Genomic DNA, 27937 nt, shown 5'->3' on the forward strand with positions numbered 1-27937 from the left:
GTAATCGCGTCTCAGGAACGATCACGGCGTCGATGCTCTTGTTCATAATATTCCCGGCAACTCTCGTGCAAAATTCTTCAGCCACCTCGAGTTCTGTTTTTCCATGATGGAGTGCCAAAGCTTTAAAAGGGTGCCGTTGTTGCCGAGAGGAGCGAAGACCACGAACTGTTCTCCAGATATATGACAGCGGTTTATGAAAGTCTAGAGATTCGCAGAATGCTTTCCAGCGTTCGCTCTCCAGTTTGTAAATGCGTCGTTGAATCTTTTTCTGAAGCCGCCTTGCCTCCCTCAGATCGTAAATTGATCTTGTGCGTCTGTATCGTCGTTCAGCACGCCTTCGTATAGCCGTAATTTTTCCAGTTCGACGTCAAACTGTGTTATTTTAGACGAAAATGGTAATTTACATTTGGACGCTTGCGTAGCTTCCATAGCTTGCATAGCATAGCTTCCGGACGCTTGCATAGCTGTGGCTTCTCGATGAGATGAGTGATCGCGCACCATCTCCTTCAAGATGGCAATTTCCTTCTGAATCCGCGGGCAGTCCTTCGATGTGGCTTCATGGGATCCATTGCAATTAGAGCATTTCTTGACAGTTGCGACGCACTTATCCGCTTCATGGTGCTCGGCGCAGCGGTGGCATACCACCGAATTCTCGCAGACGCTGCTCACATGTCCAAGTTTTATGCATTTACGGCACTGGAGAGGCTTTGGAATGAAAGGCCGCACAGCATGTCTGAAGTACCCCACCTTCACATGAGAGGGCAGTGATGTACTCTTAAACGCAATCTTCACACAGCGAGACTTGCCTAGCCGGGTGACATCAACAATTGGAGTATCAGTTGTTGACTTCACAAGAAGTTGTAAGTCCGTATTGGAAATAGCGACATCAATGTCGTAGATCACGTAGATCACACCGGTTACTACATCACATCCCAAGGGAACATGAGAGCGCACCTGGTTGCCGTCCAAGTCAGTTACACTGCGCAGAACGCCCAACGCATTTGCGTGCAAAACGTCCACAGCCAGTATATTCTTTCTGGCGTTCACTTTTATGTCCGTGATCTCAATTGGCACGAGCGTTTCCAGAGACCTCGATACAGACTGTCTGTTAAGGCGTTTCATGCTGACGGTAGGAAGTGCAGGCAGAGACAGGATGGTATAAGTGTTCGATTTTGGCGCTTCACTTACAGTTTGAATAGTTGAGGATGAGGATGTCCTCATGTTCCTTCTCTTCGCCTTGCGGCTCAGCACAGGTTGGAAACCGTCATCTGAGAAGTCCTCACTGCTGAGATAGTAAGCATGAGTATCTTCACTGTCGCTGTCGCTCGCTTGTCTCATCCGCTTCCTGGAGGCGGCCGCCGCTGACGCCGCTGGTGCCGGCAGGCGCCCGGGGTGGTCTACATCCATCCCCTCCAAGGGAGCAGCGAAAACTGAACAGACTTAAATTACAACTAAATACGCTGGAGTTAGCAGAAGTAGCTCCTATTCAAAACACATTTCTTCGTCTTCCTCCTCCTCGACTCGAAAGGTCGGTGAAAAATTTGGATATCTTTGGTCATGATACGTGCAGGCCCAGTAAACATGGCCGACTTCTCCGCAGTGGAAGCAAAGTGGACGGCGGTCGACGGTACACCACAAGTCCATCCTACCAATGAATGGTCGACTTGGGGTCACCCGTGGCGATCAAGTGGCAGCTGCTGGTGAAAAGCAGAACGGCGATGTTTTCGCGTGTGGGTTATATTGTTATGAGTAACTTATTTCTTGAATTATATACTGTAAAGAAGAGGCAGTACTCCGACGCAGAGGTCATCAGCATCATCAGCATCAGGGTGAAGCAGCAGCTCGAGCTCAGAAATTGCAGCTGGTGCATCGCCTTCCAAGCCTTCCGAGCATCAACATTTCTGCTCAATAAATCTCCTTTATAATTGGTGGAGGTGCGGGGTACCGTCTCCTATACCTTCCGCTACCATACTGGAACTCCGTTCTCGACGGCTACCTTTTGCTATGCCGGACGCCGATCAGCAGACGCTTCCATCTCTTCCGGCCACCTGTCCAGGCAGTGTTCCTCAGCGGGAGCCTCCAATCTTTAGTGGAACAGATGACAACGACGTTGAATATTGGCTCTCGACTTTCGAACGGGTGAGTGCTTTAAACAGATTGATGGACGTGGACAAGTTGACACGCGTGTTGTTCTACCTTGCGGGTGTAGCCAGCCTTTGGCTTAGAAACCACGAGGCAGACGTTCGAACGAGGCCGCAGTTGTAAACGTCGATTGTAGCAGTCTTCGATCTACCTGCCATCCGGAAACTTCATGCTGAGCAACGTTTACGCACACGCGCACAAGAAACGGGTGAAACCTTTACTAGTTGCATAGAAGACGTCGTCGATTTGTGCAGACGCGTGAACGCCGCAATGACGGAAGCTGAAAAATGTAAGCACATCCTCAAAGGGATTGACGACGACACTTTTCAAATGCTCTTGGCGAAAAGCCCGACCACTGTTAACGACGTAATTAGCCTCTGCCAAAGCTACAATGAAATGCGGAAGCAGCGAGCTCTTACAAGACGTCCTCCAGCGCACGATTTGGCATCACTGTCTAGTGTGATCAATGGTCATGACCAAGCGTCACAAATAGTCGAAATAAAAGCATTTCTCCGTGAAGAAGTCGCACGACCGCTTTCCTTGGTGCCTTTCACACCAGAACCTAACACAACTTTACCGTCATCTCTTCGTGGCGTCATTCAAGGAGAGGTCGCCGAGGCCTTACCAGCTGCTCGCGAACCTAATCTTGTGGCTGCTCCTCTCACCTACGCCTCGGCTGCAGCCTTGCCAACTCGCAAGGCGCCTGCGCCTCCGTTCCAGCCTCGCGCCAGCTATGGCCCAGCTCCAGTTCACTGGACCAGCACTAACACCGCCAACCCGTGGCGCACCCTGGACGACCGCCCGATACGTTACGCTTGTTGATACCCTGGACACGTCGCAGGGTATTGCTGCCGCCGGACGCATATCACCAATGAAAACTGCCGTGAGCCTTTCTTCCCACTTTACTCCAACGCGCAATACGGTTCCTCCACTTCAATGCCAGCCCGCTACCACGACGACCACCACCCTTGGTCGGGACGTCTTCGCTCGCCCTCTCCACGCCGCTGCTCGCCTTCTCCTATGCGTGGATGGCCTGCGCCTAACGAGGGAAAAACTAGATGACGCAGTTACTGAGGCAATAACTGCGCAAAATTCGGTTTGCCCAAGTCCTAATTTGTCACTTACCAATGTTATTGATGTGTTTGTCGAAAATATGCCTACTGTCGCTTTTGTAGATACCGGTGCACCTGTTTCTGTTATAGATGCTAGATTTTGCCGCTCAATTCGTAAGGTTACGACGCTTTTCTCCTGATCATCGCTTCGCACAGCCAGTGCTCAGCCTGTTCAACCGACCGCAGTATGTACAGCGTGCGTGACAATTCAGGACGTTCTGTATATGATAGAGTTCATGGTTCTTTCATCGTGCTCCCATACTACTATCTTGACATGGGACTTTTTGTTTCGTCATAACGCCGTAATCGCGTGTGCTAGAGCTGAGGTTGAATTTTGCTCACTGGATGACCAAGCGTCCGTCGACACCCAGTCTGCCGCTAAACTTGTCGTTAACGATGACACCTTCATTCCTTCATGCTCTCTTGCGTTCGTGCCAGTTTCATGCAGCGCCATAACTGACGGCACGGTCTTCTTCACACGATCTCCAATAATCGTCGCCCGAAGAGCCCTCCCCCTGCCTTTTGCTGCTTTCGACCTTGTAGAAGGCTCAACCACAATGCTGATTTATAATCACGAGTCGTCGTATTTATCCCTATTTTGTCACAAGTGTCTTGGCCACGTCGAGACAATCAGTTCTACTAGAATCATATCCATCCTCGATTAGGTGCCTTCTACCTCCGTCTGTGAACTGGCTGTCGTCTCAGCGGCTGACTCAACGTCGGCGAACATATTTCAACCTTTCATTGCTGCAGATTTGACATCTTCGCCGCGTTCACAACTCCTCATCATTCTTGAGTGCTACCGCCATTCTTTCGACGTTGAACGAACATCTCTCAGCCGTGCCTTAGCAGTAGAACACCACATCGACACTGGGTCCCACTCATCGCTGCGACAACGACCATATCGCGTGTCCGCTACAGAACGCCGCGTCATTGCTGACCAAGTAGACGACATGCTTCGCAGAGGCGTCATTCGACCTTCGTAGAGCCCATGGGCGTCTCCGGTGGTCCTCGTCAAAAAAATAGACGGTTCTTTTCGTTTCTGTGTCGATTTCCGGCGATTGAACAAGATCACGCCGAAGGATGTCTATCCAGTACCACGCATTGACGAAGCTTTGGACAGTTTACAGGGTGGCGAGTTATTTTCCTCGTTAGACTTGCGGTCAGGCTACTGGCAGGTGCCTATGGCAGAGGCCGATCACCCCAAAACCGCTTTTGTCACGCCAGGCGGCTTATATGAATTCATTGTCATGCCCTTCGGACTTTGAAATGCACCTGCAACGTTCGAATGAATGATGTACAACATCCTGCGTGGACTAAAATGGCAGATATGCTAGTGTTACCTCGATGATATCGTGGTCTTCGCCCCTAACATTGACACCCACCTACGTCGCCTTCAGCACGTCCTTACTTGCTTGACTAACGCCGGTTTGCAATTAAACCTCAAAAAATGTTGATTTCCCATGCGCCAACTGAACATTTTGGGCCACGTTGTTTTCAAGGAAGGCATCTTCCCGGATCCCGAGAAATCGCGAGCTGTTATGGCGTTTCCTAAACCTGCCACCATCAAAGAACTTCGAAGTTTCATCGGCTTGCGTTCGTATTTCCGGCGATTCGTCCAAAACTTCGCGTCTATGATATCACCTCTCACGCAACTTGTCAGCAACTGTAAAGACCTCTTATCGTGGTCCCTTGTCTGCGACGAGGTTTTCACCACCTTACGTAGGCTTCTCACGACGCTACCCCTTCTACGCTATTTCGATCCTGAAGCTCAAATTGAAATCCACATCGACGCAAGAGGTGTAGGCCTGGGTGCTGTGCTCACACAGCGTAAACCGAAGCATCAGGAATACGTCGTGGCATACGCTAGTCGCACACTCACCAAGGCTGAGAGCAACTACAGGGTCCCAGCAAAGGAGTGCTTGGCCATTGTGTGGGCCCTTGGAAAGTTTCGCCCATATCTATATGGTCGTTCTTTTGACGTCGTGACCGACCACCACACGCTGTGCTGGCTTTCGGCGTTAAAAGGCCCATCTGGCCGCCTCGCTCGCTGGGCGTTGAAACTTCAAGATTATGGCTTACGCGTGGTTTATCGGTCAGGACGGAAACATGCTGACGCCGACACCCTTTCCCGTTCCCCCCTGTCCCAGAATGCCACAGCTTACTTCGCTTGCGATTCCACATTGTCATCTCTTCACTTTGACACCATTGCTCTAAACAACGCAATGACCCGTGGACTGCGTCTCTTCTCAATCATCTCTCCGACACTTCGGAACTCCCAAAGACGTGAACGCTCCGGCGCCAGGTTCCATACTTCTCGATACGTGACACGCTTCTCTATCGACGCAACTACGCACCAGAGGGGCGCAAGTGGCTGCTCGTCGTTCCACCAACCCTGAGATCGCAGATTTGTTCCTCTTTCCACGCTGACCCACAATGTGGCCACGCAAGAGTCTTCAAGACCTACGAAAGGTTTCGACATCCTTACTACTGGCGTGGTATGTATACCTTCGTCCGCAACTTCGTCCACTCTTGTGCCGAATGTCAGCGCCAAAAATCTCCACCACACGCCTCCGCCGGTGAACTGCAGCCTTTACCATGCCCTTTCTGATCCTTCAAAGGGGTCGGAATAGATATTTATGGGCCACTTCCATTGACTCCGACTGGCAACAGGTGAATAATAGTTGCTATCGACCACCTAACGCGCTATGCTGAGACCGCTGCTCTTCAAACGGCTACAGCAAAGGAGGTTGCCACTTTCCTACTGCGTCATTTTGTGTTGCGTCATGGAAGCCCTCAAGAACTCTTCACTGACCTAGGCCGCGCCTTCTTGTCCGAGGTCATTGAAAAATTGCTCGTAGAGTGTGCTGTTGTACATCGCACATATACCACTTACCACCCTCAAATCAAAGGGGCTACCAGGCGCTTTAATCGTACTCTCGGTGACATGCTATCTATGTATGTGACGCCTGATTACTCTCACTGAAACTTAAATCTCACATTCATTACATACGCCTATAATACGGCAACGCAAGCGACAACAAGCTTCTCCCTTTTTTACCTCCTCTACGGCCGTCACCCCTCCCACACCGTTGACATCATTCTGCCCTATCGACCTGGACGCGTCCGAGTGCCTACCGATCTTAGACGCCGCCAGACACGCAGAAGAATGTCGCCAGTTAGCTCGTCGCTTTACCTGCGATGACCAAAACAGGCAAAAAGCAATTCATGATGCCCAGACCTCAACTCCCGTTTTTCTTTCGAGTGCTCTTGTGTGGCTGTCAGTGCCGCATCGTGCCCCTGGGCTCACTTCCAAACTTCTTCCAAAGTACGATGGGCCATATCGTATTCTCGAACAAACTTCGCCAGTAAATTGCCTCATTGAGCCTCTTACGCCACCGTCAGACTTGCGACGTCGCAACTGCGAGGTTGTACACGTCCACAGGCTCAAGCAGTACCACGGTTCAACGCCGCCTGCACAGGCCTAAGTCACCAGGATGGCTCCTTTTTTTCTCCGCGGGGCCATTGTAAAGAAGAGGAAGTACTCCGGCGCAGAGGTCATCAGCATCATCAGCATCAGCGTGCAGCAGCGGGTCGAGCTGGGAAATAGCGGCTGGTGCATCGCCTTCCAAGCCTTCCAAGCATCAACCTTTCTGCTCAATAAATCTCCTTTATATTACGATGGACCGTGCTCAGCGAACAAGATGGCGACAGTTAATCAACAACCAGCAACCGACGCCGTATTTCTCTTTCTTGCAGCAAGGCTATGCCGGCTATTGTGTATCATAACCCCCAGGCGGTAGAAGCACCGTCTCGGTGCTCGAGCAACTCGGATGCGGTAGAAGGAGGGTGGTAAGGCTTGAGTCTAGCTATGTGCAAGATGTCACTCGAAGGTGACGATGATGACGTTGAATTGGCTGGAACGATCTCATATGTAACGTCAGTCACCTGGCGAACGACGCGGTATGGTCCAGTGTAGCGTGACAGCAGTTTTTGAGAAAGCCCTACACACCGAGTGGGGGACCAGAGGAGGACAAGGGAACCCGGTGAAAAGTGCATGTCTCGATGATGGGAATCGTAGCGTAGACAAGGAAGGAGTCTTTGGTGCTCCTATGAGGCCTGCAGGCGGCTGTGGGCGAGTTGGCGTGCGTGGTTGGCTCGCGCGATGGCTTCGCCGGCATGCTCAGTGACCGAGGGCAGCAAGCTGTCAAATGGTAGGGCGGGCTCAGCTACATGGAGCACATGTAGACACCATTGAAAAAGAAGCACGGCAGCTGTGCGTGAAGCAATCGAAGCTGACAGACAACGTTTTTTTTTGCAAAGAATTACATTGTGAGCCTGCCTACATTACTTCCATGGAAACGAAATCTTTCAGTCTGTCGTTTGAGATTTCTGGATTCACTATTAAAAGTTATCAGTTATAACGAGGCAATTTTTCACACTAGGATATCGTTATCAGTGGACTGCTCCACCAACAAACCATCTCACTTGCACAGCACTTTTTATTGCCGAACACTTTCATACACTGGCATGCCTTGGTGTTTGGATACCTTATTTAAAGGCAGGTGGTTTGGGTTTTATTCTAGCTAGGAGCCAGATGTTTAGTATTTGTGTTTCTCGCGATATTTCTCTCATGCAAATCGCAAATTTTTCGCCCACGACCAAGGATGCCAACTCCCACACTGATAATTCAGGCAAAGGTGTTCTTTCATGTCATTACGTTTATGCGTGCATGTAGCGAAGTTCAAACTCCTGTTTGGTCCCAACAAGACAAAAGATAGACAAACCACGCCACACAATTTAAGGGTAGATAAACACCACATATTGAGCCTTGCCGAACAACAAACGGCAAGACCACATATATTGCTCCCTCCCCGCTCCAACAAATCGCTCAAGAAAGACACGCGACTAAGCGCCTTACCAACGAGACAATGACTTCTCTGAAACAATATGCTCCTATTGGTGCAAGCTCTCGTAATAAGCGTATTAACGTAGTAAGGTAACCTTGCACAGCTCGGACTGATCGGATGACGATTTCACAGTTGTGAGACGAAATGTAACAACAATACTGCTACGAAGAGCGTCATCAGCAAGCATGTGCACCATGGATAATACTTCACAGCGCTGGCCGCAGACAATGTTATTCGTGCCCATGACCTTGAGGCAATTCACGACTGATCAACAGGCAAGTTCTATGTGCACTCATCGAAGTGCTTGCGCCAAATGAGATTCAAAACATAACAATAAACTCACAGATGCCTGTCTTGGGAGTAGATGGTCTGCACCGCAGGGTGCTGCAAAGTGTGTGAAACGTGATGTAAATTGGGAATGGCGAAGCGAGATCAGCGATACCCACCGGTCTTACAGGCAACGTTGGCGTCATTTATGATACCAACATTTCCATCCTAACTATGATTTTCCCTACCTTGATTAGCCTCACCTGACGCTTTCTGAAGTAGTGAAAAAGACAGGTGGTCTGCGAATTTCGATTGGCCTGAAGACGCTAAACCAAGCTCTCCAGTGAAAACGGCCCCATGGCCAATACTATACATACTTCCGGAACTTGCACAAGCTGTAGTGTTGTCTAAACTTTCACTTAGAAAGTGAATATTATTACCGTGTCTTATACCATGAATCGAGCATTCTGGCACTATTTCAGACATCGATTGGACAATACAGCTAACTAGGCCTACCATTTTGCTTCATTGAAAGTGGTGAGATTTTTCAAAAACGACTACCAACTGCTCTGGATTACCTGCAAACTAAGTATGTGTCGATAACGAGATACTTGCACTTCGCACGAGCCGAAATAAGGATGTGGCAAAACTTTACCACGACCAGAGTGGGCAAGACTGCTTGACAGGTAAGCAAAGGAACGTATTAATCGGAAAAAAATCAAACCCGGAGCCAAACAAGGAAGGAGTCTCCTTTCATGGCTACAAACTTGCAGCCAAAGGACTCGTTATAGACCAAGACAAGATCAAAACAATCATGAGATGTCTCTTAGCACTCACGTTAATTGAGTACTAAGGCTATGCAGCATGAAAACCTACACTGCAAGTCTTCTACCGAGCATACCGACAATAATAGAACCAATTACAAGACGGACAGTCAAGGATTCCAAGCAGACATAAACAGCACACCTGGATGAGACCTTGGAAAAGGTGGAGGATCTAGAGACCACTCCACTGAAACTAGCCTTCTATTATGAAAAAAAGCTCTCACAAATCATTGTGATGCTAGTGAAATGGGGTTAAGAGCTGTACTTCAGCGAGAAATCTCGCCTGTCTCCTACGCTTACACACCATACCCACCAAAAAATGCGATCTTGGGAGATTCGAAAAGAGACGCTGAAAATTGTGTTCGCTCTACATAAGTTTCATTAGTATGAATTGGGCTGACACGCGAAAATAATCACAGAGCACAAGCCATCGCAGTTCATTGTCAAGAAGCCTCTCGATAAGGTTGCACAACAAATCGAGGGCAGGCTGCTGCAGATTCAGCTTTACTACGACAAAGCTGAGTGTCGCTTAAGCATGAAACTCGTCATTGCAGACACTATGTCGAGGAGAATTCTTTCAGAGACAAAAATCAGCCTATAACACAATAAAATAAATATCATTGTGTGCGGAGAAAGAACCCTTGGAATAAATCGAAAGCGCTACAGCACAGGACAGAACAATGCAGAAACGTTCGAGTGTTATCTACTGTGGTTCGCCAGACGAGAGGAAACACGTTTGAGCTAGTATAACGCCATACTTTGCCTACCGGGGTGAGCGTACACCAGATGGTCTGTTCTACAAAGGTAAACGTGCATTGTCATCCCATTAAGCATGACAGAGGACATCAAGAGACTGCACGCCTCACGCCTATGAATGAAAACTAGTCCACGTAGGGCTCGAGAAAGCGTGCAATGGGCCCAAATGAACGCCGAGATGAAGTACTACATCGGAACGTGCGAAACATGCCAGGTACACGATAACAGACAGCAGAAGGAGACGCTGATGCCTCATTTAAAAACTCATCGACAACAGGAAATAGTTGTTATCAACCTAATGGAGCTACAAAGAAAATATTTCCTTATAATGGTTGACTAATTCAGTGGCTTTTAGGAAATTAATCAACTGCAGTCCACTACAGTCATAAGAAACAGAATGCCAGGTATGGAATAATGGAGGTCATCATTAGTGATAATGAGCCTCAATCAGCGTGCGTGAATTTAGCAAACTTTGCGGTAGAATGGCAACTTTAGCCATGTAACTCGAGTCCTGGATATGCGATTGGGAATGTCCTGGGCTCCCCAACAAAATGGTGGAATTAGCTGTAAGGACTGCCAAGATCTCCCGAAGAAAGCACTAGGGAGCGATTGTGACTAATATTTAGCCACCTTAGACTACCGCAGCAACCCACGGCAACAGATGGAAGCCAGCCCAGCTTAGTTACTCATGGCTATAAAAACTAAAACAACTATCAACTAAAGCTTTGCTGAGCCCAGAGGTTGTTAACTGTGAACAGGCAGCCGCGAAGGCCACACGCACCAAGTGGCACTAAAACAAATATATCAAAAACTTAGCCCCCCCCCCCTAGAGAAAGAGAACACTGTGTCTGTCCAACCTTTTGAACAAAAAGACAAGTGGTGCAAGGGCACTGCGACTAAACGGTTGAGCGCAAGATCATATGAAGTGGAATTTGAAGGAAGTCAGCTAAGACGGAAAAGGCGTTACCTCGAACATGGTCCGAAATCCAGCGAAACATCGCAGCAAACGCACAGTAGACCTGAATACAACATGAGAGCTTCCATCCCTTTGAGGAAAAACACAATCATACAACGTGATGAAAACAAGACTCCCTTTGAGAAAATGAACGAAGAGCCAGTCAACACAACTGGAAATCCGAACCGAAACCAACACATGCCTAGCCGTTTCAAAGACTGCACTCTGTATTACACTGCGCAGCCAAAAATCACAGGATGTTAGAAGAGTAATACCATCTTCAGCAGCTACATCTCTATGACATCATTACACTGCTATGATCATCATCAGAGACATTGAATCACTCGCATAATAAACATTACATTCGAGTAAAGCACGTCCAGTCTCCTCTTTGCCGCCTTTTCAAATGATGCTTAACCAATCCTCATGTCAAAGAAACAGGAGACAAGGTTGATTTTCAGTGGTTACCTGGTCAAATTTGTGGAATCATCACAATGATCCGGCAGGCAACACGGCTCTCACATCCCATCAAGACCACCAATCTGGTTCTTTTTTCAAAGACAGATGTTGCAAGGCATCTTCCTCACCTGGCACATAGTCGCTGTCTGGTGGAGGCGAACACGCCAAGCATAGCGCCTACGAGACTCCACCATAATCCTACACTAGGACTCCAGCAACCATCCAGACTTCGTCGACTTGAAGCTTCGCTTTGTTGCCAGCTATGGTGGGGCGTTGCCTTTAAAAAGCCTTTCCAAATACGCAACGCTGATTGGTGTGACTGAGAGTGCACCACCGGAGGTCCGTGGCACCGGACAAGACATAAATAGTTTGCTGCATCCGTGCCCTGAATTTGCCTCTGAGACAGGAGCACTTTCTGACACGTTGAGACAATTGAAAGGTCGCTATCTATGCATATGATGCCAGAGCCCTGTCCCTATCACTCGTCGGCTCATAAGCGATCGAAGCCCGTATGTGCTTTTGAGCACATACAGGCCCACACGAACGCCTTTGTCTTTTGTATGGTGTCACCGCAACTTTGGCGTCAGCACATTTATTAACCATTTCCCTATTTCATTCCTTTACCTCCTCTCTCTCTCTCTCTATCATCCTAATACTGTCCTTTGCCATTCACCGAGCATACGGCAGCCAACCAGGCATGTACCTGGTAGCCTTCCCACCTTCTTTCTTTTTTTCTTCCTTGTACAACTTATCTGAAACTGAGAAAACCCAGATAGACTCTGTATTTAGAGCGGCTGTTAAGCTGCCCCACTATGCTTCAACACAGCTACTTTTACGCCTTGCGCTTCAGAGCAGTGAATATTCATGTTAGCAGCCAAACTCAACTCTTCCAGTGGGTAAGACATGGTTTTCTTTCCTATCTCGTTTGACATACGCTATGCCAAACAAATGTTGACATGAGTGGAAGAATTTTGCACATGACGTTCGAAACAAAATTCACTTGTCCCTGATTACCCGGAATATATGCACCGTGACTGACATAAAGGCCTGAGAAGTTCGATTGTTCAAGCTCTAGTGAAAGTCCTAGGGGATACATAGGGATGATCTCTTATCGCGAAACAGCCCCGCAAAAAAGAAGTGCAAGACGAAGCGCTCATAAAAACGGACTTGTCGTTCTTTCTTGTGGTGCAGTTTCGCGCTAACAAATATTCCCCATGGATTCACACCAACTAGGCCGCGAATGCACTCTTTTAGGCGATAACACATGTCACACATGAGTCTTATACAATAATGTGACCCGGTATCTACAACAAAAGGCCAGCTTATTACCCATATAGGATGCATACGTCACGTAATCATAATCATTACCATTAGTACCATACCCTGATGATCATCATATCCTACGTCGGTTGATCACCCTACCCCACGAGATTGGCCGAGAAATGTTCAAGTTCTAAAGAAGAACGACGCATTACAGCCACGCAAACAACAAACAATCCTGACATGTGACGCCAACTAGCATTTCTGGAGTGCATAGCTACATAGTTCGTTCCAGCAGTTGGTTGGTGAATGCGTCGACTTGGAAAGCATCATGCCACATGGCACACAAAAATTTTATGTCGTTCTTACCTTCCGGTCAAGCATGTAGGCTCTACATTTATTGTATATCGTGCCGTGAAAAGTAAAACTGTGATTTAGCTGATTTTCAAAAAAAGTCGCGCAAACTTAAAAACATCCGTAAGAATTTCACGAAAAGAAATCCTATTTGCCGGCGAGTAATCTCTTCTGGTTGGAAGATTAAAACCCTCAACAAACACTGAACCCTTGCCTTGACGTGGGAAACAATGAGGAGCGTTTCGCCATCGCTATTACCTAAACTTCGTCTACAAACACTGTTATTCTGTAAAAAATCAATAGTTGGTACAACAAACAGCAATTAAGCTCATTACCAGAACTACCAGCGAATTGCCAACACTACAATGAAAACAATCGCAATATTCTTCGTATCACCAGTGTATCTTCATTAAGCTGCACATATGCACATATATTAAAGTATTGGGAATTGTTCATACTTGCACGAGTGTCTGGAAATAATGAAGCGTTACATTCTCGACACTAGTAGAATGCCGGTATTTTCAAAATGCTGTTACATGGATCTAACTACAGTGGCACCTGGGATACTTCAGCTTCAACTACACTCCAACATACCGTGGCTTCGACAGCTTCGTTGGAATGCACGTCGGTCCCACAGACTATTATACTCATGTGCTGAAATGGGTGAGTGTGCTTTTGCTGTTTGAAGTTTGTTCCGTCTTTTTTTTCAACCACAAGTGTACTCAACATCGACAATACTAGTTTACAGAACAGTGTGTACGGGGAGTGTGTGTGAGATTGGTGATACACAAGGAGCCGCAAAATTAAAAACAGTCGTGGAGAAGGGGGCAGAGGCTCCCATACATGCTGTGAATGGGAAAGAAGACATACATAATGCAATGCTTCACTCAAATGGACTTCTAGTTCATTCGATAAAACTTCTTTTTCACAGTAGTGTCCTTGGCAAGCTAAAAAAAGCAGGGAAACACCCTCAGTTGCAACAACAAAGAATTAGCAATACGAGAGGGTAGAGTCTTTCTGGCACTTCAGCACCCTACACTTAAAGTTGATAGCTTCTGCAGTTCTGAGCTTGCAGGAAGAGCGGAACTGAACGACCTTCATGGTTTTTCGTGTTTTAGAAGCTAGAGTGAGCTCGACCAAACATTTTCTTGAGTTTATCGGATGCGCATGGATTAAAACTAGCTATCGATTGACTATTCTTTGGAAATAACGAGGTGTTGACTTCAAGCTTCCGGCTGGGCTGAGCTCCACCAAGTATTTTCTAGAATTTATTTCTTCGTGTTCAATTACTGATCAATTGATTTACATGTAATTGATTGGCCACTACTGTTTATCATGCCTTTAGGCTAGGCAAATGCACTGCTGCTACATAAAAAAATATGGCATGACCTGCTACGTGACGCCAAAGCGGCATCTCAGCCCTAGTTCACCTCGCACCCACTTTGTTGCCACTGTTCTTGTATAGCCGTTCACGGAGAAGCGCACACAGAAGCACTCGTACAGGTGTTAGTCACTATATTGAGGCATGAATAACGCGCTTTATAGTTGCACATTAAATGGCCGAATGCTGAAGCCGTTATTAGATGTGCCATTTAGTTTAAATATCCAAATATGTGAAACTTTTGGCTTAGGAATGCCAATATTTTGTAGAATGGGCCTGAATACTCCTCCATGAACGTTGCTCCCATGACTAACCTTCAATGAAAAGCTATCACTAATACCGTAAATCGGGAGGCAATTGCCGGGCCGCTTCCAAGGGCTGAAGTATCGACCCATCTAAACCAACCACAAGTGCATAGATAATTTCATCGTTGATAGCTTTAGTGCTTCGCCGTACACCGGTTTTGGTTCAAAGACCGGTTCAGAACTAATAGTTGACAACACAAACGAAATGTATTCTCAGTAAAGGCCGTACAAACATTACACACACATGCACACTTGGCAGTATGAAATACAATAGAAAGATAAACTACAAACTCTTTAGGAACATTTATAAGGCCTCGAATACCCCCCCTGCGTGTCCAGTTCTCCAATCTTCAAACGTGTCTTGCCTGTTTCTTTTGCAGAAAACACACCAGCACTGATTATCGTCGTTTTCTTCCATAATTAGTCGTCCTTCTCTTCCATCGCTCGTTTGTTACATGCATCCTCAGCGACACTTCAAAACAGTGATCCTGTAAAGTTATCATTACAATCTTGAAGATCCACTCACCACAATACACGACACACTCGAACAACATAACTTCTTCAATGACTACACTATCCTGTCCTACCTTACGGCGTGCATCACTTCGCTCCTTCCCGGTTTCGTGGACATTCTACGCGATTCTTCGGTGCGAAGCACGTGGCACAGCAAAAGCTAGGGTAGAGGGATAGATACTGCTCGCTGGTACGTCTTCTGATTCCGTCAGTGCCACTTTCATTTCTAGAATCCTGCTGAAAATGCACGGGCGTTAGCTAAGATCTGCCAAACACTTTGTTTGAATTTATTGGTTACTGATCAATTCTAGGTTAGGCATTAATTGAATACGCATTGTTTGTCACATGGTACCTGCTGCTTGCTAGGCTTGAACAGCATCAATCATATACCGTTTTTTTTTTGCGCAAGCAAATCGTTATTTTCGCAGGCACTGTGGTACAGTATAAACTTCTGAGAAGGAACGACGTTACGACGGGATTTTGTGTAACTTTTGGCTTCCAGGATGGACATAAGGGTCTCGACTTGTGGGACAACACTGAGCCTCTCACAACAGAGAATGGAACGTACGGTACTGATTTGTTCACAGAGCGGGCCAAGTCGGTTATCGCCAACAGGGACAAGTCAAAGGTGGGCACTTATTGTTTTCGACGTTCCCAGTAACAAGCAATCACGTGTTTTAAAAATGCTCTCCCCTAGAGCAATACAGTCGTCAGGTAAAAACGTACTTCTAAATAACTTGTTATTAAACTAACAATTGTGGTGGGCTGTTGACGTATCGTGACTCGATTCAGACCGTGACAGTCACCTTTCGATGAAGGCAAAATGGTAGAGGCCCGTGTACTCTGCGTTGTCATTGCACGTCAAAAAACACCAGATGGTGGAAATTTCCGGAGCTCCCCACTACGGCCGGTCTCGTAATCATGCCGTGCTTTTTGTAATCGTAAAACCTCCGATATTATTGCTATTATAACATTAATCATATTATATCAAACTTGGATTGGAATCGAGTATTTTTGCGCAGTTGTAGCGCAATGTTCTCGTTGCTACTTGGTCGCCGCCGGAGAGGTGATATTAACACACAACATATTCACAGAGGTTTGCCTGGTTTTCTAATTAGACTGATTACACAATTCTCTCATTATACTAATTAGTATTTCTCTAATTAGACAATTTACAGACTTGTACAGTACCTAACTTTCTGGCAAATGTAAGCAGCACTCACTGCAACCTGCTCTCTTGGTGTCGCCTGCGCGAATCTCGTCGAACTCGATCGGCAACGTTCCGAAACCACTCCAGAGACCGAACAGAAAGGATAAATTAGAATTAGAAGTTTCCGTTCAACAATCCCAACTGGGTGACACGTATTCAAACAAGGACAGCCAATCTCTGGTGGTCTTCACCAAGTTCCAACTCTATGACAGCCGTCCACCAAAGTAATATTAAACCGAACTAAAGTAAAAATACAGAGAAAACTACCAAGACACCCGTCAGCCTTCCACCATGCAGTTTACCCAACATACCCTACAAAATGACTTATACCAAATACATAGCCATCTGTGTCCCCCAAAAGATGAGCAAGCATCAAGCCTCTCATCGCAAGAAAGACAACACTGCCACTCAACAAAGGCACTGAAGAACTCAAAAGCACCTCTACGAACCTCACTGTTGGCCAGACTCACCACAGGCAAGGAGCCAATAGTTGAAAAAAATGCTGACTAACGGTTACGCGAGAATATTTTCGAATACAAAGGGTACCACTTATGGTATTTCTGAAAAAAGTCACAGTTCGCCGAAAAGGCCACGCAATGAATGCGATAGATACATATTCGATTGTTTTATGAAGCAAGGTTTGCATTTTTAGGAGAAATAATAAGTGCAGTAGACGAGCACTTGCTAAGTGACCAAGTTTTTTTGCGGTGCGGCCATAGCGACAAATTGAAATGTCGTGAGGCTGGCAGTCAACGCATTTCAATCCGATCGCATAGGACTCTACATAACATTGCTGTAAAAAACATGGCCGCTCCGGGTACCTTTCTGGCACCGTTTGTTGTTGTTGTTGTTGTTGCGAGCGCAGCTCGTAGAAGCTCCCGCCAGCTGTGGGGCACGAAAAATGTGCTGACCATTGACAGAATAGTGCGTTGCCACACCTGCCAGTTCGCTACAAATTTACCTGCTACGTGACACCAAAGAGACTCATAAGTAGTGTGACACACTCGCCGCATTGGCTACAGGGGCCGCCGACTACCTTCCCACGTTTAAATCAGATATATACCGATTAAAAGTGGCTGGGAGATAGCCGCCATGGTAGCTTCGTTTATAGAGCATCACACGCGTTTTTTGAAGGTCACCGGTTCTGTTCCTGCCCACGGCAAGGTGTCGTTTCATCCACTTTTCATTATTCTCATTTACATTACCATTCGGTTCATTACCTTCTCCTACACTTTCATTGGCAATATTGTCGTCTGTTAGATCTCAATAATTTTGTGCCAAACACGAAAAAAGGAGCCCTTAAGTAAACACTTCTTTCCTCATATACATATATATATATATATATATATATATATATATATATATATATATATATATATATATATATATATATATATATATATATTGCTACGAGTGAGAGTTGTTTATTGTACAGGCGGGATGATAGATGGTTGCAGCAGTCTTGTCTTGTCTTGTCTCCTTGGAGATCTTGGCTCATACCCACTTGGGGGATTGGCCACACTGTACCTCATAATAGATAATTTTTTTACAACGCTTGCTAAAAAAATTAAGAGAAATTAGACGGGAACAATAATAATGTTCCTTTGAAAAAACGTGAAAAATTGCATAAGAATGCGATAAACCAGATTATATAAAACAAATTAACAAGAATGAGGAAAGGGGAGAAAGAGTTGGATATATCTGACAGTACAACTAGCAGCGTATCCTTCCGGTTGCCTGAATGAATTTATGTAGCGCTGACAAAATAGCACTGCGGCCCACACCCAACTGACTGGCTCCAAACGATAATAGGGTAAATGTATTGACTGGCAATACAAGCATACCAATCGGTCTTTCAAGAATTATTCGGCGCAGTGAGGCGAAGCGGCGGCATGTGAAAAGAAAGTGATCTATTGTTTCCGGTTCATTGCAAACTACACATAGGTTAGTTAATGAAAATCCTGATTTGTTGAGATAAAAATTTAACAGAGGAACTCTACAGCGAAAGCTTGTGAGGGTCACCACACATTGACCGGAAAAGGCATTCTGCGGTGTTCCATGTGAATTGCAAGTGCCGAAATTCTTCAGATTGTAGAAGCGACGTTTTGTTGATTTTTAAGATGAACAGGCGTTTGAATCGTTCGGCAGTAATAAAAGGAAACTGTGGAGCTACTAGCACCACCGGGAAATTTAAAGATGCCGAAGCGAGCGAATCAGCAATTTCATTTAGTTCAATTCCAGCATGCCCGGGGATTCAAATAAACCGAACTTCTGATAAGCTATGCGTTACGAGAGACCAAAATATTCTGAGAAGAGGAGACTTCTTTGCGGACGTGAGATGCGTACATACAGACAAAGAATCCGAAATAATAATAGCTTTTGATTGCTGATAATTTAGTTTTCGAAGAGCCAATGTAATAGCCAGGCATTCTGCGAGATAAATTGGTGTGAAGTCAGGCAATCGGAGCGCAAAAGACCAATTAAGCTGATGAGAAAAAATACCTACTCCAGCCTTCTGAAGATTTTGTGTTGCGTCCGTCGAAATTACTACGTATTTAGGAAAATGACTGGGGTGGTCTTGAAGGAGGCCCTCCAGAACATGCTTTGGAAGTAACTTCGCATTTTTTGGAAAAATATCATCAAAAGTTAAGTCAACTGGAACCAAGCATTAGATTTGTAGGGTTAAATGCCGGAGGGAAACGTGAAGATTTGATAACAGAGACTCGACGAAAATGACTTGGGGTCTTTGATAACGAAACCACGGGCGCTGAAAGAAAGAAACTGGATGTTTGATGAAAATTGTCTGTGACCAGAAGAGGGGCGCATCGTAAAGTTTTCAAAATGTTTGCACAGTAAGCTGTCGAAATCTAGCATCAAGTGGAATGATTCTAGCTTCCAAATAAAGCACGCTATTCGTGACACACCTAGGTAGCCCGAGGCACAGCCGCAGAGCTTGCCTTTCTAGCAGTATAAGAGGTCTTAATTTGTACTCAGCACTTCCAGAAAACAGAACGCAGCCAAACTCCAGAACTGGGCGTACGTGAAGTTTGTATATCATAAGTAACGTATCCCTGCGCATCCCTGACTTCTTATTGCAAAACCGGCGGAGCAATCCTACGGCGCTTTCTGCTTTACGGGTGTTTGACTCTATTTGTTGCTGCCAATTTAAATTGTCCACGTAAACAATACCAACATATTTTAGCGCTGTTACTTGTGGAATCGGATCATTTTGATACTGCAGTGAAAGAAATACGGGAACGGATAGAGGGAACACAAGCAGAGCACATTTGCTAACATTAGGTGAAAAAGACAGCCCGCGAAGCCATACCTCAAGCTCACTCAAATATGACTGTAAGATTTGATACAAACTATTGATATCTCGGGATGACGAGAAAAAAAGCAATATCATCGGCGTAGACGTAAAGAGTAACATTTTTATGAACGGGAATATTTCAATCAATCAATTTCAATCAATTTATTCAGCTTCTTTGGATACAATGTAACATCTTTAGTAGTAAGTAATACATTCGGAGGTCCCATAGTTTCAGGAACTGACGGGGGGACCTCCTAATACTAGAACATGTGTAAGTTGAATAACGTGGGCAGCATGAAAAAAGCGTGCTCTGATAGCAAAAAAAAAAAATACATGTATAAAATTTACAGGAAAGCTAAAGGAGCTACATAAGAAGAGTAAAAGCAAGAAATGAACAAAAAAAAAAAAAAAAAAAAGACAAAAAGCAACAAAAAAACTGGCATGGTATTTAAGTCTATGACTGTAATATACGCTGGAAAATAAAAACACAGTTATAAGGGAAATCTTCATGACACAGGCGTCATGAATTCATCAAAACAAAGTGAACATAGTAAGTTTTAACACAATAGCAGCATATAAAATAGTGAATACCAAACGCTATAATAATTACGGCTACAAAACAAAAGCAAGATTAATTCATATCGGTAATAAAATATTCAGCAAATGATAGCAAAATATTCAGCAAATGATAGCAAAATATTCAGCGGTAATGGTAGCAAATCAAGCATGCGCGAAAAAAAAAAAAAAAAAAAAAAAAAAATGGCAGATCCCTGAGTTAGTGTGCCTGCCCACATAATTTGCCGAGACAGTATTTTTTGTGAAGGCTTTGAAATGTATGTACAGAGGATGCTGATTTAATTTCGTATGGTAACGAATTCCAAATGGATATGCCTGAAAAAAGGGCTGTTAGTTTCGCGTAATTTGTTCGAGCGGCGGGAAGAAGTAGATTGTCGTTTGAAGAGAACCTCGTAATGTTAGTGTTGACAAAAAATTCATTTGAGTAAGCCGGAATGGAGGTGCCACATCTCTTTAGCCGAAAAATAAATAGAGATAGTTTTTGTTTAAGTAGTTCTGAGAGTGGCAAAATATTTAGATTTTGGTATAGCGGTTTAGAGGGGGTAAAAACATTACTGAAGGTCATTAGTCGTATAGCTTGGTTTTGCAGGCGTTGAAGGGAATCGAGGTGACAAAAGTAAGTATTAGCCCAAGATGATACACAGTAAGACAGATGGCTATGAATGAAAGAGTGATAAAGTGAACGAATAATGGGCTAATGGGAATAGGTGATAATAATATATTAAATAAAAGAGGTGACAGAACTGATCCTTGCAGAACACCTCTTGTTTGCTTATATGAAGCAGAAGTAATTCCCTCGTGGCAACAAAATAATTGTGTCTCAAAGAGAAACTCCAGAACCCAAGATATAGTGTACTTGGGAACCTCACAGTCCACTAATCAGTGCCAGGCGTGACTAATAAGTCACGCCTGGCACTGAACACATTCACTTATTTCTCCTCTACCACCTTTCAACGAAAGTCCCGTATCATTTCCCCCGTTGCAGACGATGCCCACTGGGCGAGTTAGTGTCATGCGTGGTATGGCTTCAACCGGGCGACATGTACGATGTCAGTTTTCCTGGAGCGATGGCCAGAAGATGTGAGGCGTGGTATCACGTACGTAACGTCACTAAGGCGCGACAGAACTACAAAGGGACCTGTATAGCGGGCCAGAAACTTTCGATACAAACCACTCTTGCAATGTCGAGTCCACAGCCACCTTCCCTGTACGAGACATTTCGATGTCGCTTATCGTAGCGATCCTTTGAACGGTCTTGGCCTGCGAAAGTCCGGAGACGCACGATGCTCCGTGCCTCCTCTGCGCGACAGAGTGTCTCTGCAAGGGATGAGTTTTTTTTGCTCTGAAAACGAGAGAATTGTGTCGAGGGTAGTACGTGGCTCACGGATGTAGAGAAGGTAAAACGGGCTAAAGCCAGTGGTCTCTTGTAGCGCTGTGTTGTAGGCGTAGGTCATAAACGGTAAAACTTCGTCCCAGTTTTTATGCTTGGAATCAACGTAGATAGCGAACATGTTAATGAGCGTCCTGTTGACACGCTCAGTCAAACCGGTGGTCTGTGGATGGTATGAATTGGCGTGACGAAACTGGGAAGCAGACTGGCAAATGAACTCTTCCATGACGTCGGCTTCAAACTGCCGGCCAAGGGCGCTGATGATGACACGAGGGGAGCCATGCCGGAGGCAGTTGTAGCGTAGCTGGAAGTCACAAACCTGATCGGCTGTTGCGGCTGTGATCGCTGCGGTTTCAGCATACCGAGTGAGGTGGTCTACACAGACAATAATCCAACGGTTCCCAGTGATAGATCGTGGAAAAGGGCCGATCAAGTCAATACCGACGACCTAAAAGGGAAAACAAGGAGGCGGTATGGGATGGAGAAATCCTGGCGGCACACTTGTTGGACTCTTGTGCCGTAGACAATGCTCACAGCTTGTCACGTATTTAGCTGTAGCCTGGCGCATGCGGGGCCAGTAGAAACGTTTCAGTGTGCGGTGATAGGTCTTGGCGAACCCTGTATGCACAGATGTTGGATCGTCGTGCATAGCTTGCAGCACGTTGGGTCGCAATGATTTGGGGGCAACCAAAAGTAGGTGGGCCCTCTTTGCAGCGAAATATTGCTTGTAAAGAATGCCATTCTGCGTGACGAATGGGCTCTGATGCGGCTTATCGATGGCAGATGAGAAAAAAAGTGCCACACTACGGTCTTGACGTTGTTCTGTACGGAACGCTTCTAAATCTGGAAAACGTGAGTCAACAGCGGCCAGACAGCCGTCTAAATTGTCAGCGTCGCATTCAGTCGTGAGAAGGGGGAGTCGCGATAGGCAGTAAGCGTCTGCGTGACGGCGGCCACTCTTGAAGCAAACATCAAAGTTATATTCTTGCAAACAGAGCGTCCATCGTGCGAGACGACCGGTTGCATCTCGTAGACCAGCGAGCCAACAAAGTGAGTGGTGGTCTGTGACGATAGAGAATCGGCGGCCATAGATGTACGGGTGAAACTTGTGCACGGCGAAGACAGCTGCCAGACATTCTTGCTCTGAAACAGTGTAATTGCGCTCAGCTTTACTCAAAGAGCGGCTCGCGTAGGCAATGACATATTCGGCGGCGCCGTGACGCTGAAATAATACTGCGCCGATACCGATTCCGCTTGCGTCACTGTGAACCTCATTTGGGGCTGATGCCTTGAATTGACGAAGAATAGGCCCAGAAATGAGTAGAAGCTTCAGCTGCGAAAATGATGACTCGCACTCTTTCGTCCACTTGAAGGGTAGGTACGTCTTTGTTGAGCAGATAAGTAAGAGGCTCAGCAACCTCGGCGAAGCTGTGAACAAAGCGCCAGAAATATATATATATATATATATACATATATATATATATATATATATATATATATATATATATATATATATATATATATATATATATATATATATATATATATATATATATATATTTATATATATATATATATATATATATATATATATATATATATATATATATATATATATATATATATATATATATTTCTGGCGCTTTGTTAATAGCTTCGCCGAGAAATATATATATATATATATATATATATATATATATATATATATATAGATAGATAGATAGATAGATAGATAGATAGATAGATAGATAGATAGATAGATAGATAGATAGTGAGAGTAATATTTCAATGGGCCAGTTAGTCTTCCTGAAGGTATGGGATAAGGCACAACGGGAGCGTTGTCAACAAGGATATATATATTTGTTTCCCAACAGTTGCGGGCGGGGTCCCCCTTCATCAGGGGTTGAGTTATACTGACATGAACTTCGAAACTTCGTTGCTGCCGCGTCCCTTCTTCCTTGAAAGATGTTTGCGAGAGTAAGAGGGAACTAAAAAAAAGAAAAGAAAAAAACAAAAAACTAACAAAAAAGGGGAAGAGAAAAGACGAAAAAAAGAAAAAGAAAGAAAGTAAAAACAGGAAGAACCACTGTCAACACTGAGAACGAAACCAACAGTCCGTGTACGTCCACATACGGTTCTTATCACATGCTCTTCAGTTCTCGACGTGTGTCGGGCCACCCAAGATTGTCGCCGCGGTGGCCGGAGGGTCCGTGACGGCGTGCGTGAAGAAAGGGTTTCCCCTAATGGGTGGGTCGGCGAGCGGCGTGCGTCAAGAAAGGGTTCCCCTTAATGGGCCGGTCGGCTCTTTACCTTTAATCTTCGTCCGTTCCCCTTCAATGATCATCAAGTGGTAGGCGAACGTAAACACTTTGTATGTGCATGTGGAAAAAAGAAAAAAAAGAAGAAAAAAAAGAAAGGACAGTGTACACGTACGAGTCAGTCAGAAAAAAGCATGGTCTCCAGCTATCAATCTTTGCCACCAATTTCCTCCTGGCTTACTTCTCGGAGGCAGTTGAGTTTTCCGGGGTCCTCGTTGATGCCGGCTACTGATGTTCGAAATTTGAAAATAAAATATGCCTCACGCTGTTCGCGCTCGCGTCTGTTTGAGAAACCGGACTGCAAAAGAGTTACGCTGATATTTTCAAAACTGTGGTTTGGCAGGCGCCGATGTCTAGATAAAGGTAGCTTCGGCAGTGAAGTGCCGTGGTACCGGTGATTATTGAACCACAGCCGAAATGGCGTGTCTGTTTGGCCGATATATTCTTGTCCACAGATGTTGCTATGTAGCATGTATATTACGTTACTGGAGTCACAATTAAGGCTTTCAGTTATGCAGAATTTGAAATCCGAGAAGTTCGCTTTGGATTCACGTGTTGTGACCATCTGTGGGCATACCTTGCATCGAGCTTTTCCGCAGGGATGGCACCCTGATTGAAATTTGGGGGTGTTTGTTTTTGCTCTGACAAGAATGTCCTTCAGATTTTTATCCCTGCGGTACACCACGTGAGGTGGTTTCGCGAAAATAGAAGTTAGTCGTTTGCTTTGCCTGATTATGTTGAAATGGCGGGGAAAGTATGTTGTTGATTCGTGGCGCTGATGAGGAGTAAGTTAGTACAAGGTTAGTTTGGGAAGTCGTTTTAGATACTCTCTTTGGTGCCTTAATTATATCATTCCTGTTCACGTTGCGAGCACGTAGTATGGCATCGTTAATAATGTCTTCCGGATAATTTTGTTTCAATAAGGAATGCTTTAGGTGTTCCACGTGTCCGTCAAATTCCCGCATATCGGTGCATATTCTTCGGTACCGGTAGGCCTGAGAATATGAAATACCCGTTTTGCAATGCTTTAAGTGGCTGCTGTTGAAATGTAGGTACATTTGACGGTCTGTAGGCTTTTTGTGAAGGTACTTGTACTGACTGACTCGTACGTGTACACTGTTATTTCTTGTTTTTTTGTTTTTCTTCTTTTTTTCCTTCCTTTTTTTCTTTTTTCCACATGCACATAAAAAGTGTTTACGTTGGCCTACCACTTGATGACCATTGAAGGGAAACGGACGAAGATTAAAGGTAAAGAGCCGACCGACCCATTGAGGTAAACCCTTTCTTTACGCACGCCGTCATGGACACTCCCGCCACCGCGGCGACAATTTTGGGTGGCCCGACACACGTCGAGAACTGAACAGCACGTGATAAGAACCGTATGCGGACGTACACGGACAGTTGTTTTCGTTCTCAGTGTTGACAGTGGTTCTTCCTCTTTTTTACTTTCTTTCTTTTCTTTCTTTTTCTTTTTTTTCGTCTTTTTTCTTCCCTTTTTTGTTTGTTTTTTTTTTCTTTCCTTTTTTTAGTTTCCTCTCACTCTCGCAAACATGTTTCAAGGCAAGAGGGACGCGGCAGCAACGAAGTTTGGAAGTTCATGTCAGTATAACTCATCCCCTGATGAAGGGAGGGCTCCTTCCAAAACTGTTGGGAAATAAATATATTTATCCTTGTTGACAACGCTCCCGTTGTGCCATATTCCATACCTATACATATATATATATATATATATATATATATATATATATATATATATATATATATATTGTAACATACTAGAAAAAGGTAGAGAAGAGAAGCAGAGGAAGACGAAGAGTCTTGGCACGACCGCAGTGTGCTGCCGAAAACGACCATCGTTCACCTCCTGTAAATAAAACCATCTTATCACAGCGAGCTGTTACAGTTGTGGTGGACGTGCTGGGTAATCGACACCCGAAGACGGAAGGTGAACCGCAAGTTCTTCGACGGTGCCGTCGCATTGCTGGACTTCCACCGAATCCATCTGGTCTGGACATGTCCCACAACGCAAATGAACACCGACCCCTCTCGACTTCTGCGCCGACCAGTTCGGCTCTACAACTGAGAGATGCTCGTCCCTTTGCCGGCAGACCAAATGAAGACGTCGAGGCTTGGCTCATCAATTACAAATGGGTGAGCGCCGCTAACAAATGGGATGCCGCTTCTCAGCTTTTGTACGTCGCGTTCTTTTTGACGGATACTGCATTAATGTGGTACGAGAATCGGGAGGAAACGCTAACGACGTGGGACAGATTTGTTTCTGAAATCAAAGAGCGCTTCGGCGACCCAGCAACGATAAAAAAAGAGCAGAACAGACGCTAATGCAACGCGCTCAAGTGCCAGGTGAAACTTGCACGACCTACATTGAGGAAGTCATAAAGCTATGTAGGGCCATTGACTCCGGAATGTCTGAGGAAGACAAAGTCGGGCACATTCTAAAAGGAATCGCCGAGGATGTTTACAGTTTCCTCATCGCGAAAGACACCTTGACATCTGTCACCGATGTCATTCGTCATTGCCGCACTTTTGAACAACTAAAGACGAGACGCATCACGCCGAAGTTTGGCAGGCTACCCAATGTGACGACCATCGCGAGCATAGACAGCAACCAGGCGCTTGATCTTGCAACAACAATCCGGCAGATAGTACGTGAAGAACTCGGCCTGTACGCGCAAGTGGCAAACCGCCCAAGCACTCATCCCGCCTATCAGCCACCAGAGTTCGAGCGAAACGTTGCTTCATTCTCCTCGCACCGAGTGGTGGAGGGCTTTGAGGATTCTGATGCCACACCTCAGTATCAGCCACGTCTATACGATAGAGGCCCTGCCTATGACGCACGATCACGACGAGCACAGCCACATTCTTATACTCAGGGCTCTCAGCCAGACTACGTCCCGCTGCGGCAAGGACAGTACCAACCCTACTACCAAGATGTAACTTACGACGAATACAATGAATTCCAGAGAGTGGCAGAAACCCGTTCTTCGCGTGATAACGAACTTCCTCGCCGACAGCAGCGGCCCAGAATTCGTTCCATTGAATATAGTATAAACCGTGACCCTCCCGTGGGCTACAACTGTGGTTTCACTGGGTATATCGCTCGGTATTGCCGCCAACAACGCCGCCAATCACGAAGGACACCAGCCATTTCTTCGCCACCAAGACCCGGTGCTTCATATGACCTGCGGACAACCGACTTGTTTCCAAGGGACCGTTTTTCGCGCGAGACCAGACGCAGTGATTCGCCAGCATCCGAGCGGAGTTTGACACCACCATCCAACCGTTCTTGTCGCTCGCCGTCTCCTGTGCGTCGTTCTTCTCCGCCGCCGGGAAACTAGCATCCGCGGCCAATGGAGGTGAGGTCGCCGGACGGTCTTTTCAAGATATACCTCTGCCTATTGTTATGATCAAAAACAAAGTGAATGTGTCGATTGATGGAATACCGACGATGTCGTTAGTTGACACTGGGGCGACTGTGTCTGTGATGAGCCTCGCCTTCAGAAACCACTTAGGTCGCAAAGTTATGTTTTCATGGGACGATACAATTACCTTTCGTGGTGTAGGAGGCGAGTGGCCTAATCCTCTTGGTGTATGTGTTGTCAGTGTTTCATTGGCTGGAAAAGTATTTGTATCGGAATTTCTGGTTCTATCTCGTTGTTCGCACGATGTCATTCTTGGTATCGATTTCCTGGAGCAATGCGGTGCTTCCGTTGACTTTGGTAGTGGGGAAATATCACTAAACAATTTGTTTACACCGTCGCTTTCTGAAGAAAACTACCGTAGCGAAGACAGGAGCACACTTAGTGTGATTGATGAAGTGATAGCACCATCTTCGTGCCTGACACCCATTCGAGTCTCTTCTACAGCGGTTGAT

At 45.7% G+C, this 27937-nt stretch overlaps 1 protein-coding gene across 2 annotated transcripts in view; it reads left to right on the plus strand.

Annotated features, from left to right (window-relative positions):
• Positions 1-27937, plus strand: part of LOC119167549 (arylsulfatase B) — a 197987-nt gene that overhangs the window by 74796 nt on the left and 95254 nt on the right. For both annotated transcript variants that reach the window (XM_075890775.1, XM_037419056.2), the window contains 2 exons: positions 13592-13702; positions 15741-15866. In XM_075890775.1, the coding sequence (XP_075746890.1) occupies positions 13592-13702; positions 15741-15866 (237 nt within the window). The remainder of the gene's footprint in view (positions 1-13591; positions 13703-15740; positions 15867-27937) is intronic.

Source organism: Rhipicephalus microplus, chromosome 3 (assembly GCF_043290135.1).
Source record: "Rhipicephalus microplus isolate Deutch F79 chromosome 3, USDA_Rmic, whole genome shotgun sequence".
NCBI lineage: Eukaryota > Metazoa > Arthropoda > Arachnida > Ixodida > Ixodidae > Rhipicephalus > Rhipicephalus microplus.